Here is a 17854-nt window from a genome sequence, read left to right as displayed (position 1 = left end):
GCATTGCAGCTCTATTTACAATACCCAGGACATGGAAGCAACCTAAGTATCCATTAACAGATGAATGGATAAAGAAGATGTGGCACATATACACAATGGAATATTACTCAGCCGTAAAAAGAAATGAAATTGAGTTATTTGTAGTGACGTGGATGGACCTAGATTCTGTCATACAGAGTGAAGTAAGTCAGAAAGAGAAAAACAAATACCGTATGCTAACACATATATATGAAATCTAAGGAAAAAAAAAAGTCATGAGGAACCTAGGGGAAGACGGGAATAAAGGCACAGACCTACTAGAGAACGGACTTGAGGATATGGGGACGGGGAACGGTAAGCTGTGACAAAGTGAGAGAGTGGCATGGACATATATACACTACCAAATGTAAAATAGATAGCTAGTAAGAAGTAGCCGCATAGCACAGGGAGATCAGCTCTGTGGTTTGTGATGACCTAGAGGGGTGGGATAGGGAGGGTGGGAGGGAGGGAGACGCAAGAGGGAAGAGATATGGGATCATATGTATATGTATAACTGATTCACTTTGTTATAAAGCAGAAACTAAGACACCATAAAGCATTATAAAATAGTATAAAGCAATTATAAAGCATAAAGGAGCATAAAGCAATTATACTCCAAAATAGATGTTAAAAAAAAACATGATAATCTCATTAGAAGTAGAAAAAGCCTTTGACAAAATTCTACATCCAATTATGATAAAAACTCTACAGAAAGTAGGCATAGAGTGAACTTACCTCAAGATAACAAAGGCTATATATGAAAAACCCACAGCAAACATCGTTCTCAAAGGTGAAAAACTGAAACCATTTCCTCTACGATCAGGAACAAGACAAGGTTGCCCACTCTTTCCACTATTATTCAACATAGTTTTGGAACTTTCAGCCACAGCAACCAGAGAAGAAAAAGAAATAAAAGGAATCCAAATCAGAAAAGAAGAAGTAAAACTGTCACTGTTTGCTGATGACATGACACTATACATAGAAAATCCTAAAGATGCCACCAGAAAACTACTAGAGCTAATCAATGAATTTGGGAAAGTAGCAGGATACAAAATTAATGCACAGAAATCTTTTGCATTCCTATACACTAATGAAGAAAAATCTGAAAGTGAAATTAAGAACACACTCCCATTTACCACTGCAACAAAAAGAATAAAATATCTAGGAATAAACCTACCTAAGGAGACAAAAGACTGGTATGCAGAAAACTTTAAGACACTGATCAAAGAAATTAAAGACGATACAGATGGAGAGATATACCATGTTCTTGCATTGAAAGAATCAACATTGTGAAAATGACTATAAGACCCAAAGCAAGCTACAGCTTCAACGCAATCCCCATCAAACTACTCATAGCATTTTTCACAGAAAAAGAACAAAAAAATTTACAATTTGTATGGAAACACAGAAGACCCCGAATAGCCAAAGCAATCTTGAGGAAGAAAAACAAAGCTGGATGAATCAGGCTCCCTGACTTCAGACTATACTACAAAGCTACAGTAATCAAGACAATACGTTACTGGCATAAAAACAGAAATATAGGTCAATGGAACAGGATAGAAAGCCTAGAGATAAACCCATGCACATATGGTCACCTTATGTTTAATAACGGAGGCTAGAATATACAATGGAGAAAAGACAGCCTCTTCAATAAGTGGTGCTGGGAAAAATGGAGAGATACATGTAAAAGAATGAAATTAAAACACACCCTAACACCATACACAAAAATAAACTGAAAATGGATTAAAGAACGAAATGTAAGGCCAGAAACTATCAAACTCTTGGAGGAAAACATAGGCAGAACACTCTATGACATAAATCACAGCAAGATTCTTTTTGACCCACCTCCTAGAGAAATGGAAATGAAAACAAACAAATGGGACCTAATGAAGCTTAAAAGCTTTTGCACAGCAAAGGAAACCTTGAACAAGACGAAAAGACAACCCTCAGAATGGGAGAAAATATTTGCAAACGAAGCAACTAACAAAGGATTAATCTCCAAAATATACAAGCAGCTCATGCAGCTCAATATCAAGAAAACAAACAACCCTATCCAAAAATGGGCAGAAGACCTAAATAGACTTTTCTCCAAAGAATATATACAGATTGCCAACAAACACATAAAAGGATGGTCAATATCACTAATCATTAGAGAAATGCAAATTCAAACTACAATGAGGTATCACCTCACACCGGTCAGAATGGCCATCATCAAAAAGTCTAGAAACAATAAATGCTGGAGACGGTGTGGAGAAAAGGGAACCCTTCTGCACTGTTGCTGGGAATGTAAATTGATAAAGCCACTATGGAGAAACAGTATTGGAGGTTCCTTAAAAAACTAAAAATAGAACTACCATACGACCCCGCAATCCCACTACTGGGCATATACCCTGAGAAAACCGTAATTCAAAAGAGACATGTACCCCAATGTTCAGTGCAGCACTATTTACAATAGCGAGGACATGGAAGCAACCTAAGTGTCCATCGACAGATGAATGGATAAAGAAGATGTGGCATATATATATACAGTGGAATATTACTCAGCCAAAGAAATGAAATGAAATTGAGTTATTTGTAGTGAGGTGGATGGACCCAGCGTCTGTCATACAGAGTGAAGTAAGTCAGAAAGAGAAAATCAAATACCGTATGGTAACACATATATATGGAGTCTCCAAAAAAAAAAAAAAAAGGTTCTTATGAACATAGGGGCAGGACAGGAATAAAGATGCAGACGTAGAGAATGGACATGAGCACACGGGGAGGGGGAACTGTAAGATGGGATGAAGTGAGAGAGTTGCATTGACATATATACACTACCATATGTAAAACAGATAGCTAGTGGGAAGCAGTCGCGTAGCACAGGGAGATCAGCTCTGTGCTTTGTGACCACATAGAGGTGTGGGATAGGGAGCGTGGGAGGGAGACGCAAGAGGGATAGCATATGGGAATATATATATACGTGTAGCTGATTAACTTCATTATACAGCAGAAACTAACACAACACTGTAAAGGAATTATACACCAATTAATATGTTAAAAAAAAAACATAAGCAGAATAAGCATCTCAATTGCAAACATGTAAATAAAACTTTAGAAAAAATAAAAATAAAGAAATTAAAAAAATAAAATATATTGGGGAATAAAATACATTAGGTTGAAATTTAAAAAAAATCAGAACAGCAAAATAAAAAAAATACGCTGGGGAATAAAATACATTACGTAGAAATCAGAAATTTAAAAATTTAGTCAGACTAAATAATTTATTATCATGAAGGCTAATATAAAAACAGAAATTTCTTCTTTTCATATATTTTATATACCTGCAAACAGCAATGAGCTTATTATCACATTCATTTATTTTTGGCTGAAAGATAAATACCTTAAGATTTATATTCAGGAAAATTATATCTATTTCCATGTTCATCTATGCAAAAGATTATACTAAATTAGTACTTGAAAATTATTAAAAAGTGAGTATTTTCACTGTATATTCCAAAGAAAACAATTTTTTAAGGATTTAAATTAAATTACTGGCAACAAAAATTGATTTAAGTTATGAAGCATGAGATAACATTAAAAACATAGCTTATAATTAAGCAAAATTGTGATATACCTTTGGAGTCTTTCCATCTACATTTGGATGTATTTGTACTATTTCTTTGCCTTGCATTTGGCTGTCTTCTGTTTGGCTTTCTTTCTGGTCTCCTCTATCCTCTGTAGGACTTATTTTCTGGGATGTTTCTACAATAATTTTCCCCAAATTTTGTACGGTCTGTGCTTCAGAATCACTGATTTTGGGAAAAAGGGGGGATATAAAGCCCAAGAAGAAGAGTTGTTAAACGCACCTCTTTAAGTTCAAGACCAAATAATATTACAGCACAGTTTATATAGGTAGCTACAAGTTTAATTTGGGCATTTACTGATTCTCATTGTTAAGAGAGAAAATTACTCTAAATATATTGAGAGAAAATTGTTTAAATATATTTTACAAAATTATAAAATCTCATCAAGAAGTTAGATTATCTAATATCACATGCTTGCAGCATCACTTCTATAGTATTTCTCCAAGTGTTAACTCAGGAAGCACATGTTTCAACGCTTGCAGGGTTGGAACACTCACTACTTTCTGACCCAGGGCAGAAAGCTTTAATATTTCTAAAAGAAAGTTTTCTCCTAGTCTGGAACAAAATCTGAATCTCTGAGCCTTTCATGAATTGATCTAGTTCCGTCTCTTATGGGTATTCACCATTCAATATAATACTTGTTAAGCACCAACTATGTACCAGGCACTTTTCTGGGCACAAGGGTAAAGTGGTGAGTGAAAAAAAAAATAGATTAAACTCCTTGCCCTCAGGTAGCTTTCAGCCCAGTGGGGTGGGGAGACAGGTGACAAAGAAGAGGACTAAATTTTATATATGTATATATAAAGCACAGTATGTTAATAGTTTGTGTTAAAGAAAAAAAATAAAGGGAAGAAGATTAGAAGTGCTGGTGTTGATGCTGAGCAGAAATTTAAGTTCAATCCCTTTTCCACATGGACGATCTAACTATTTGGATATAGTTATATGATGCTTGCAACATCTCTAAGGAAAACATCCCTAGCTTGTTCAAGTACTCCTAACATGAATGCTTTTGAGATGCTTTCCCTTCCTGGTCCCTCTTGAAAAGTACACCAGCTTATTTTGATGGAGCATTATGTCCAGAATTCAATTTCATACTTCGAGTGTACAATGAGAAGTATTTAGTAGTACTCCTGGTAGATGTAGACTAAATTTGTATAAGCTTTTCCAGCATGCATATTGTACTGAGACTCTTACAGGATTTAACAAAATATACTTTTACATTCACTATTACAAAGTGCCATATCTTCCCATTGCATAGTTGAACAATTGACATTTTATAGCCAAGTAAAGGACCCTGTAGTCTTCTGGATAACTATATCTTCCCAGTCCATTGAGATCTTTGGGGATTTTGATTCTATCTTGTAAACTATTTTCCAGCCCTTTCAGTGTCACGTTATCCACAGATTTGATAAACATGTTTTGCTGAAATTCTGTCTTTCTTCTTCTAGGTATTAACAACTCCTCCTGATTATTACCTATCAGTGAATGGGCATTGATAAAGATAATTCATATATCGGGACCCACAAAATGCAGGCTGCCCCAGCGGCCCGGCCTGTGTCAGAAACTGGAACCTAAGTCAGCTGCACTAACGGGAAATGCATCACTGTCAAGGAAAGCTAACATATACCAATCAGAATCCTCCAATTCAGCTTTAGCTAGTTTGCGAACTTTAGCTAGCTACCTTACCCTAGAAAATAGGACCCGCTAGCTTTACAAGAAAATCCCTGACCTCCTAGCCAATCATGCCCTGTTTCTGCTTTGCCTCTTATAATGCTCTATAAAACTCCCTCCTGCCCCAAAACCCTTGAAAGAGTGCTCCACAGCTTGTTAGGCACTGGACTCCCCTTATCCATGCATGTTTTCCCATGAATAGAGGTCTTCATGCTCGTTACTAAATCATATTATTTTTGTTCTTTGACATCATGCTCTTGTAATATTATTCAACTATGGGAAATAAATATTCATAAGGTAATAATTATATAATATTCTATATACAAATAAATAAAGGGCCAAGTTCTATTTTCCTCAGTATCCAAGTAAATTTCTTATATTTCAGACTATGAAAAGTTAAAAGAAATAGAATGTCCTGAAGTCCTGAGGCTCCATTGTGGGATTTCTAATTGCTTGAGAATTCTTTGCAGCTGAGTGATTCCTGAGACCGTTCTGTCAGGCAGGAAATGTAACAATTAATCCTCACAGTGTAAAACTGAGTTTCACTGCTAATAACTTAAATGACAGTCCTATGTTTTAAGAGATATAGTGTGATACATCCCCCAAAATACGTGACCTTCTGCACATGCACCAAGAAGATGAAATTGAACTGAGTGTATTCCTTAACTTTCACATATTTATTCAGACATACATACACCAGTAAATATGTACCACTATATTATGAAGAGTGTGGTAGTACCAACTGGCTGAGATATAATTAGTAGATGAAACCAGAATTTCCTGGAAGACAAAGATAAACACTTAGTGGGTTTTGGTTTTGTTTTTTTTTTTGCAGTACGCGGGCCTCTCACTGTTGTGGCCTCTCCTGTTGCAGAGCACAGCCTCCGGACACGCAGGCTCAGCGGCCATGGCTCACGGGCCTAGCCGCTCCCTGGCATGTGGGACCTTCCCGGACCGGGACACGAACCCGTGTCCCCTGCATCGGCAGGCGGACTCTCAACCACTGCACCACCAGGGAAGCCCTTAGTGGGTTTTAAGCTAAGTAGGATTTTATCTCTAACTGCTTTTGAGAACAGGGAAGAAAACCTTAGAAGAGGTAACAAAGAAACAGGAGAGCAGATTTGGTCTTTTTTCCTTACTTTCATAAATTTGTTTTTGAGTTTTTCACCTGTCTAAAGACCAGAGGCATGACCACTGATCGTTTAAAACAGTGGTTGGCAAACTTGTCTGCATATTGGAATCAGCTGGAGAGCCTCAAAACATACTGAAGCTTGTATCTCACTCCAGAAGTTATGATTTAATTGTTCTGGGATGTGGCCTGAGCTTTGGAATTTTTATGAGATCCCCAGGTGATTCTAATATACAAACAAGTTTGAGAATTGCATTTTAAAATGTTTCAGATCTATGTCTAAGAAAACTATCCAGAAACATCCCAAATCTAAAACAGATCATGACTGCAGATTTTAAAAAAAAAAAAAAACTTGGGAAAATAAAAGGAAATATGCGCCATCATAAACCAAGACAGAATTATGGAAAATTGTTCCATGTGTCTGTTAACAATTCTGGCCACATTAAACTTCCGTATTATCTAGGTATAAAAAGAGGTGTTCTATTATCCACTTGCCTTTGTGGTTTTACTGATGTGCTTCAATGTATGAATGTATAGCCAGGGGTAAGGGTAAGAAATATTATAGATTTTTAGTATTTCCCTGTTGTTATTCACTAGGGGTTAGATAACTTAAAACTAGGAATCTGTAGAGCTTTAACTTTAAAGAACTAATTTTTAACCTCCTTCAATTAAAGTTAGCACAATGACTTGCATAATACATACATGAAATAATTAGTGAAGATGGTTCTTAATTTAAAGGATGTTAAACAGCTTGTAGACATCTGGTAACAAGCTGAAATGGGTCATTCAAAATTTATCTAACTAAATTAAGGGGAAAAAATGTTTCTCCTCCCAGGTTGCCATGTCACAAGATAACTAAACCGACTTAGTAGGCTTGCCTGGGAATCCTTAGCTGTCAGTGGTGAATATGCAAAGGGCCAGCAAATTAAATCAACCTGCCAAACTGTCAATTTCAAGCCTCATGACTGCATGAAAATAGCATCACTGGAAGAAATCAAGCATTGCCTTCTTTTGGGTTTCCTGGCACCTATTCAAACACTCATGCAGTTGTGGCTAATTTTGCATGCAAATTTCAGTCAATAAGCTCAGAACAAGACCTCCCAAGATATTTCAAAGGATCTGACAGTATTTTTTCTGAATACCAAATCGACAGTAGTTGAAATTCAATCTCCACTTGCTGGTGCTTTACATATGCACAGTGTCCCCACCACTGAGCTAAGTTAATGAGAGCCTTACCTGCTTTCGCACACATCCTCCCAGTCGTCCTTGCTGAGGTTCTCAAACACATTGCTCATGACCTTGATGGAGTGATTGAGAACAGTGTGGTAACGACCCACGGTGCGCTTTTTCTTGGGCGCTTTAAATTTAACCTTGGTAGTGGTTGCCTTACAATCAGATTGTCTAGATCCAGATCTCACTTCCGTGGTGGCCATCTCAGATTTAGCTTTGTCTGCTGAACGCTGTAATTTCTCTACTGAATTCATCAGCTCTTCATTTTCATTTCTCAACTCATTAGCTTCTGCCACTTGTCTCCTTAGGGAAGTGACTTCTATCTCCAGCTCACTGAGTTTTACTTGAAGTTCAGCTTTGTCTTTTTCTACATCTTTACTTCCCTTTTGCAGTTGTTCCACCTCTTTTTCTCTGGTCTTTGCGTCTTCTTGCTGCTGTTTCACAAGGGATTTCAGGAAATCATTTTCTTTTATTAATTTTTTATTCCCTTCTTTTAATTTTCTTGACCTTTTCTCAAAAGATTTTAGCCGCTTTTCCAATTCAATGACCTAAATAGAAAAGTTTAATTTATTCTTTTAAAAGTCCAAAACCAGAATGTACTGTATTTTTATTGTCATTTCTAACTTATGAAAATAAAATTTCATTTAGCACAAGGACAAAATAAATCTAAAGTACTTAATTTCTAAATAATTCTAAGGTGGTGTACATAAATACATTCTAAAATGCAATAATACATCTGTTGAATAAAGGACAGATGGTAAAAGAAGTTAAAATTCTACACAATGTGACACAGAACTAAGTATGCTAATAAGCTCTGCAGAGTTCTCTGAGACTGTAAGTGCTTTGGCTTTATAGTCTACTGTTGGGAAGGAAAAAAATTTCCTTCTACCCTTCTAGGTTCTTTCTGGTCTCAGAATGAAATTGATATAAGACAGATTAACAAGAGAAAAATATAAGAATATAAAAATATAATATAAGATATATAAATATATATTATATAAATATATAATATAAGACAGATTAACAAGAGAAAAACAAAAATTTAATATCACGTATACCTCCTGTATACTTGGGAGATACCCAGGAAAACTGAGTAACTCCCCGAAATGGCCTAAGCCATCACCTTAAATACCATTTTCATCTAAAGACTATGTAAGATTTTGGTGGGTGGGAGTCAGTTATAGGAGGTTCCCAGGAAAAGCACAGTAAACAAGGGTCTGGCTGTTAAGCAGATTTAGGTCCTTGCCTTCTCCACTGATTACACTTTTAGAGATTTGGTCATCTTCATCTTCCTGGTACAGCAAGGTATACCCTCTTACAAATGGAGATTTCCCTTATAAATGTAAATGTTTCTTACAAAGGGATAACTTCTACTCAGTTTTCAGAGCTTTTCTTATGTCTGTAGTTTCTTAAAAATAATCAGCCTAAAATAATCAATATGCCAAAGAGACATATTTTGGGGTGATATATTTTGCTCCCCCTCATTTTACTACTCGTGAAAAAGAATACTTTCAGAGAAAAACAATTTATACAAAAAGTCTGAAAACAGTACATAGGGAAACTTTATTATTAAAATAAAATTAGTCTTCAATATTTAACTATCATATGAAAAACTGATGACCTAAATACAAAATGATCTATTGAGGCTGCTTTTTCCTAAATTATAAAAATGTAATTTTAATAGTTGTGAGGTCCTTAGTTTATAAAATACAGGAACTTTTTACCAAAAAAAAAAAAAAAAAAAAAAGGAATCTAACAATGTTAAAATAATTATTTCAAGGTTTCATATGAATTAATTTTTTTACATTTATTTCATTAAACAGTGTTCATGTTGTAGGACACAGAAATAATATATAATTCTTGAACTTAATTTCAAAAACTATTCAGAAACAAAGACAATTGCACAAATACAGCTAATAAAGGATAGAATCTAAGTGCCATAAGTCTGGACATAAAGGAAAGAGCAACTGATTCTAAGCCATGAGTACAAAAATTTCAAGGAGGAGTTGATTTCAACTTAAATCTTGAAAAATATTCAACACTGTTTGTAAAGCACTGTTGCGGAGGAAGACATTTCTCTCTACCCTTCTGTGTTCTTATGGCTGGTCTAAGAATTAAATTGACATGAGACACATTAACAGGAGAAAATCAAAGGTTTTATAACATGTGTACATGGGAGAGACCCAGGAAAACACAGTAACTCAATGAAATGGCCAAAACCCTCCTCGCCTTAAATACCATTTTCAGCTAAAGAGAAAAGAGGATGTTGGTGCTAGTGGTTTAGGAGGAAGGCAATTAACAAGGAGATGGAAAAGCAAATTCGTGGTAAACAAATGTTTGCTGAACCATGCAGAGACAACAGGACACAGAGAGAAATTTTAACAGACAATTTGCTAGATTCTTCCCTGACAACACACACCTAGTTTATACTACAGTTATCTATGGTGATAGTTCCCTTCCTGGAATAGGTCCTCTATCTTCATTCTCTTAGGCAGTCAGGTGGAAGGGCAAAGTTTCTTCCTGAGTCTTTTGGGTCCTGATTATTTTTGACTCAAAATAATCCATATGCCAAAGAGACTTTTGGAGTGGCAAATTTTGTTCCTTTATAGTACATTTTACCGTTTATAAAAATTTTTAATAAACACAATCTCTTCTGATAATCTCAAAAACAGGTGAGGTAAGCAGAATTGATAATTATCTTCCCAGAAGAGGAAATGGAAGCTCTGAAAACTTAACACACAGACGTAAACATTTCCTGGTTAAACTGGGATTCAAGTTCAGGATTTTGTGCCTATCCCACTATTCCACAAGCCGTATGGGGAAGAAGACTTTCCCAGATATATGTGGAAAATGAACAAAGAACTAGGGTCAAGAAAGAAAGAGTCAAGCAAGAAACTTTTATAGGTCTTAACAGGGCTTACTCTTGACCTGGAGTAGATGTATATGAGTTTGCACCAGACTACTTGTAGACCTCTGTATATTTCTGGGAAACAAATTCTATTGATCCCTCTCAATGCAAATACTTTATTGGAGAGCTGGATAATGTGACAAAAAAATACAACAATTGAAAAACTATATGGACTCATACTTACCTTAAAACAAATTCTTCAAAGGAGAAAACATTATTGATACATTGACAACCAATGATTTAAAATAATATTCGAGAAATACACAAAAAACTTATGCATACTCTTAACACTTTCCAGTTTACTGGACTTGACTCATGATGGTGAAGATCTAAGTTGTTTCCTAATGTGAGTTTCAGTCCTCTCTGATCCTTCTGCACCCTTAGTCTTCTTGTGAGTTCAACCCCCTTCATTTAATTCAACAGTCATTTACCGATTGGTTATGCTGCCCTGGGACATGGATATTTCCCAACACAATATGAAGAATCTCAGCTAATTTTAATCAGTTTTTTCCATAGTATGATATACTCCCTACTGTTGGACTTATGTCTTTGTAGGGCTTACTCTTGACCTGAAATAGAGGTATATGAGTTTCTATCAGAATATTGTAGACCTCTGTATATTTCTGTGAAACAAATTCTGTTGTTGTTTCTCAATGCAAATACTTTATTGGAGAGCTGGATAATGTGACAGAAAATACAGTGTTCAGGAATACATGAACATTTTTACTTTTTCCAAAACACTCTATCACGAAATTATAGTCTCCATTTACTAAAAAATACTACAAGCAGAAAAAGAATACCACCTTTTTCTCTTTGGTTTCTCTCAGTGGTTTTTAATCACTGCCCCAAACAGTATAGTTTTCATAAATATACTTTAAAATATTTTAGCATGTTAGATTCCAGGGTGGAGTGAATAGAAGAGACTGTATTTTTAAAAATTATTTTATGAAAATAAACAATTATACCTTTAAAAAATGATTTTGACTGTGGTGATATAAAAATATTAGTAAGAAGCAGTGCAATCTAGGGGAAATTGAATTTTGAGCCTGGTCTGGATCTCACTTCTAGCTCTGATTGCTTTACCTGGTAAAATATTTAACCTATTTTACCTTTAGTTTCCTCATCTGTGAAATGGGAATAGTAACAGCTATTTTGCAGGTTACGAGCATTAAATATGATCATATACCACAATTCTCAGTAGACGGTAAGTTCTAGACGGTTCATCATCATCATCATCATCATCATCATTGTCTCTATTACTGTTAATCATAACAGCTAGTTAATAATATTACTTGAGCTAAAATATAATTACTTGCACTAAATATTGCTGAATTATCTATTAAATCAACTTTACACTTTTTTTTTTTTTTTTTTTTTTGCGGTACGCGGGCCTCTCATTGTTGTGGCCTCTTCTGTTGCGGAGCACAGGCTCCGGGCGCGCAGGCTCAGTGGTCATGGCTCACGGGCCCAGCCACTTCGCGGCATGTGGGATCCTCCCGGACCGGGGCACGAACCCGCGTCCCCTGCATCGGCAGGCGGACTCCCAACCACTGCACCACGAGGGAAGCCCCTCAACTTTATACTTTTGATTAAAATATAACATAATGAAGAAATGTAACAAACATCTTAAATTTGAGATTTCAGTTTTGGAAATTGGCATTTTTTTATTTTAAGATTGGGTACAACTCATGAAAATTTTAGATACCAGTGGAAGAGTACCTTTTTAAGGTCTGTTATGTTTAAAATATTTAAAGTCTGTTAACTGCCTAATGTGAATCTATGTTTAAACATAAGAACTGGTCAAAATTATTTGCATTTAAGTTTAAAATGGAGGACAAGAGAGATACTACTTCTAAAGAATTTGATAAGGGAAAGTCCATAGCACATATTAAAGTGTTATTCAAGGTATACTCTCAAAAAATTGTCAAACTGATTTCACCTCTCCAAAAACAGAAAGGAAAATTTCAATATATATTTGAAAATGAAAGTCTGAGGAAGTGTTAAAGGCATTTGGTTTGTGTGGTATTAGATCATCTCAAGTCCAGTACTGAGCATTTAATTTACCAAAAAGATGGCTCCTTTCAAAACTGAAATAAAACACCTGACTTTTTAAAGTTTGTGTATTACTTTGTTAGAGCTGCCATAACAAAGTACACAGACTGGGTGGCTTCAACCCTAATAACCTCATTTTAACTTAATTAAAATTTTAAAGACCTCCATCTTCAAATATAGTCACATTCTAAGATACAGGGGATTAGGACTTTGACGTAAGAATTTGGGTGGGGGACACAACTTATCCCTTAACAGAGTGAAATGTTAAGACATTATTTTAAAAAGGATCTACTTATATGTTTCATTTCTACTATGTATTATACAAATATTGTTTTCATGTTTTTACTGTCTTTTAAACCCATTTTGAATGAATTTCATATATATCCTTCTAAAATAAGGGAACTCAACTAAAGGGGTTAAATCATGACTCATACAATTGCATTAGGTTAATATTTAAAAAAACAGTGACAAATTAGTACACTAATTTGACACATGGTCCAATGAAAACAATTTCTGTTGGCTTTTAAGACTCAAAATGGCTTTCTGGATCTACTATGGTAGTAGTCAATGAAGGGGAGCAGAATTTTGCCACCCCAAAATGTCTCTTTGACATATGTCTTATCTTGAGCTGGTTGTTTTTAAGAAACGGCAGACACAAGGAGAGGCTCTGAAAACTGAGTAGTAACTGACTGCCCAGCCCTGACATCTTTTCTTGTCTTTAGCTGAGGAAGGTGTATAAGGTGACGGCTTGGACCATTTCAGGGTGTTACTTCAGTTTTCCTGGGCATCTCCTATGTATACAGGAGGTATGCCTGTTGTTAAACTTCTGTTTGTTTTTTCCTGTTAATCTGTCTTTTTATTACCGGGGATATCTCATCTGAGAACCTAAAAGAATAGAGGAAAAATTCCTTTCCTCCTCCACATCATTTATGGCAGTTGGAATGAAATAATAAACTTCTCTAGGTTTCTACCCTAATGTAGTAAGTAGTAGTGTAGTACAATATACCCACAGAAATAAAAATTATACAAAACCTGGCAAAAAAGAATAGTGTTCTGAAACAAAAAAGATAAATTGTTATAAACTGTATCACGTTCTAGCTGGCAGTACATACATTATTTCAATTACTTATTTTATCTTAAGATAATGAACATGAGCATTTCTTGTTCTTTATGTTATAATATGAAACTGATATGTGTCATTCAGTAATAATGAGATGATGGCCTGTGTTACCTGAGCATATGGCAAGTGTTAGGAGTATAAGGAATCATATCATCTGCTGTATATCACTAGATTTCCTACGAATCAATTCACAGACATACAAAATGTAAGTAGCTACATTAATATTTTTGTCTATATATCTGTAAACTTCCAGCTTTTTCTAAGAATATTTCCTTTATAACAATAACAAAAAGTATTAAAATAAAACCAAGCCCACTTAACTGAAACTGATGCCAATGTTATTTATATACAAAAATGTAAATTAAGTACAAAGTTGTAAAGATAAATGTTAAGATTTTTAAACAACATTTTACTATTAAAGATAGCCATGTTGTAAAGTGAGTATAGGGTTTATACAGAGTGGTTCTATTAAAACAGGGAGAGCTATACCAAATCATATGGGCATAAATTTTTATCTAAAATGAGATGAGACATGTATAATTTTCAAGTTTAAAATTAAAATTATAAACATATTACCATTTTACTGCATAAAGCTAAAACTATGCTTTTTTTTTAGTTCAAATATTGTACATCTGTATGCGTTTTGAAATGTAACAGAGAAAGTAAAATAGTTAAGTTATACCTAATAAACACATAGAGGGTAAATTTTTATACTTTCTATTGTTATCATTCTTTTTATCTTTGAAAATATTTTAAACCTATGTCAACACAAGCATGAGTGTTTCCACATTTACTTCACTAACATTGATTTTTTTAACCCCATTTTTGTAAGCCAATGATTTTGAATTTAAATTAAGGATTCACCCAAGGTTTAAGTTCATGAGACCTCGTTTTAAAATATAATCCTTTATGTTAAAATTCAGATTTAACTTGCTCAGTTCAATATCGTAAAGATTAGACTACCTTCTGCAATGTCTGCTCCGACATTTCTTTCCGATTCTTCTCTGGAGTACTCTTCTTGACCCCATCATCTTCACCGTATCTAAAGAGTTCTTCTGGCAGAGAATAAATAATATATTATGGTACCTCATATGCTCCTGAAACACTGTTCTGTCATTTTAAGAAAAAGGGGTGTATGGTTTCTCAACTATGAATAACGTAGTCTATTTTATTGTCAAGTATTTGGCCAGTAACTGAATGGTGACCTTTTTCAAGATTTTCAGTCTCACAATTATGTATCTTTATAGTGTCCCTTTCTTTTTTGCAGCGTAAGATTTTCAAAGGTATAACAGATCTGCAGGTTAACAATGCTGTATTTTTATTCCCATCTTCATTCTTTTGTAGACCATTCCCCTTTGCCTTAAAAGCAGAATTCACTGCCTTTTTATCTACACAGTCACTACTAGTTTTGTTCTCTGGATCTTGTTCCCTGCCAGGAGGATCAGAGTGATTGCTGAACAAAGCAAACAGTAACAGAATTAGGGTAGACTGAAACTGTAACACCCCCTACCACCACCTTTCTTTAAAGTAAAAGATCATGCACTGGGCAGAGTAAAGCATAAAAATCACATTTCCAGAAAAAGTGACTTTATAACAAATAGAAACCCAGGTAATGGGTAAAGTTGTTCCTACAAATCATTCCTACACTACCCAGGCATTTGACTAATAAAACCCCTTCGAACAAGCAAAACTGTATAAGCAACATAACAACATTAAAGGAAAAAAAATCATAAAACTTCAGTTAATATTATTAGAATTGAAATACATTAAAACCTATAAATATTTTTTTCTTAGAAGATAAATTATGGTGACAAATTTAACATTTTCTTACTGAATTATTTTTGAAATACACATTTCTCAAAGAATCAAAAAGGGGGCAAAAAGAATGCATAAAGCTAAAAGGATACATATCTGTGTTAGTCTGAGATGATTTTGCTTTAAAGTATGCTTGGCTGCTGTAGGTCAGTATGAAACTTTGATTTATCAACAAAGAAAAAAGAAAACAATATTACTCTCTGTAGAGTAGAAATCCTCTTGGTATAAACAGTGACTAACAAGTTTGTTAGAGTGAATTAGGCATTTCTTTTGTCTTTGAAACATGACATATCCAATTAAAACTTCTGTACTCCTGAAATAAATAGAACACTATCCTAAGGATAATAAAAGCTAGAATAGGTAGAATTTGCCACCCGGGGAATATGTACCTTTATCTTGATGATAATCTGTTGGTTCCCGAGTTTCTTTCTCTAGTCCCTTAACACCATGGTGCTGAATTCATTTACAAAACTCTTTCAGCAATATAGAAATAATATGCAAATACAATTCATCTGTTCTAGTCATTTAAATATCTGCTATAGTTCTAAGTAAAATATTTACACTTAAAAATAAGAAAATAGTTCTATATTCAAAGACTGTAGAGTGCTAAAAGTAGCTAAATAACTCCAACAATATAAATGTTGAAGACTGATTTAAAAATGAATTTGATTGCTGCTTTTGTGCTCCTAGGTGTGTGCAAGATTCCCTGGTGGACTGGAAGACCACGTTCACTTGTGGTTTTCTGTTGAAAACTTTGTTTCTCACCTTCACAGGTTTTACAAAGAATACATGGCAGCTAGGCCCAGGCCATGGAGAGGAACAAAGACCCAACTCTCTGCCCCTTGATTCCCTTCCCCTTCAAGGATCTCAGGATTTGGGAAGTGAACCAAGAGGACCTAGTTAGAAATATACAGTTCTATTTTTGTCCTTTGGTGGATGTGTGAGAATATGCTTATCCTTACTGGAAATTTATTTTAAAAATTGTGGATTTAAATGCTTTACTTTTATTTTTACCACTATACAAATTCGTTCTGATTTATATTCTTTCTCAGGAGTTTCTTCTCTCCCCACTTTTTCTTTTTAACTTTTAACTTTGCTTACTCATAGTTGTTTAAACATTTTTCTCTATCGCCTATGTTTTTTTGGTCCCCTTAATTCTCCTGGATTACATTATAAATTAATGTAAGTTCTTCTGCAACTTTTTCTCCTTCTTTTAGATTCTCTTTTAGCTATTTTAACAAATTAATATTAAAAATCTGTTATCATTATAAGGGATTGCAGAATATGCCAGCCTAATATATGCCACTTTGGTATATTGATTATTTTCAGCAGTAGGAACTTCAAAAGCTGCAAATGCAGGTAGAGGCTTTCTCTGAACTCCCCTTATCTGCCAGAAGACCCTCCAGAAGGAACTTGAGTGTTATTACCCACTCCCCTAAAGTTTCATCAACCAGAGAAGATTAACTCTTATCACAGGAGAGGAAACTAGAAGTCCACACTATACCCAGACAAGCTTTACTACAAACTATCATTCCTCTCAGCTAGTCTTCTATGGGCCCATTCATCTTTTCTAAAATCATTTACTCTCCCCTAAGAGGCCTACATCCCTCCTCCTCTCTCCCTATTAAGACAGTATGTAATCCTGAATTCTAAAGCCACCTCTTTGAGTACTCACTCTTCCCTGGGTTTCTTCCATGTGTATACCATGAGGTATAAACATTAATAAATTTCTGGTTTCCTCTTGCTAATCTGTCTTTTATTATAGGGGTTTCAGCTAAGAAGGGTAGAAGGAAAATTCTTATTCCTCCCCTACAATTATATTTTTACTCATCTTAATATGATGCTTCCTACACTATCTTAAAGGTCTGTTTGTGATTGTATCAACTTGGGATATAAAGAAAGGAGAATAGGTATCTTGTGTATTGGCAATTTCCTAAAAAATACTGAAACCGAGCAGGACCCTGTGGAGGCTCCTGGGTATGAAAGCCTTTCTGTGTCCCCCCGTTCCTTGTTTGTAGAGAACAGACTCCAGCCTCCATGACCTTCCCTGAGTCCCAAAGGGCAGATTCAAACAGTTGCTAATCATGGAAGGGAGGGGCTGCAGAGACAAGGCAGGAGCAGCCAAGAAACAATAGTGCAGCCTTGAGGCAGGTCCTGGTTTCACCTCAAGGGATACACACAACAGTACCTTTGAGCTCTTTACAGAACTAAAACCCCCAACAAATGGAAGATGTTAGCATTCTTCCTTCCAGAGAAGACCAGCTGAGGCCAGATTAAAGGAACCATAG

The 17854-nt window shown here is 35.1% G+C and overlaps 1 protein-coding gene across 7 annotated transcripts in view; it reads right to left on the bottom strand.

The window, feature by feature from the left end:
* CNTLN (centlein) overlaps window positions 1-17854 on the bottom strand; it is a 328541-nt gene that overhangs the window by 97448 nt on the left and 213239 nt on the right. For 6 of the 7 annotated variants that reach the window (XM_067744465.1, XM_067744462.1, XM_067744468.1 and 3 more), the window contains exons 14-16: window positions 14715-14806; window positions 7678-8219; window positions 3632-3806 (exon numbers count right to left, since the gene is read on the bottom strand). In XM_067744465.1, the coding sequence (XP_067600566.1) occupies window positions 3632-3806; window positions 7678-8219; window positions 14715-14806 (809 nt within the window). The remainder of the gene's footprint in view (window positions 1-3631; window positions 3807-7677; window positions 8220-14714; window positions 14807-17854) is intronic. The other variant, XM_067744463.1, reaches the window with a different exon arrangement.

This window comes from Pseudorca crassidens, chromosome 7 (assembly GCF_039906515.1).
Source record: "Pseudorca crassidens isolate mPseCra1 chromosome 7, mPseCra1.hap1, whole genome shotgun sequence".
Classification (NCBI taxonomy): Eukaryota; Metazoa; Chordata; class Mammalia; order Artiodactyla; family Delphinidae; genus Pseudorca; species Pseudorca crassidens.
Note: the sequence above shows the minus strand (reverse complement) of the source record. Positions and strands in the feature narration are given on the sequence as shown.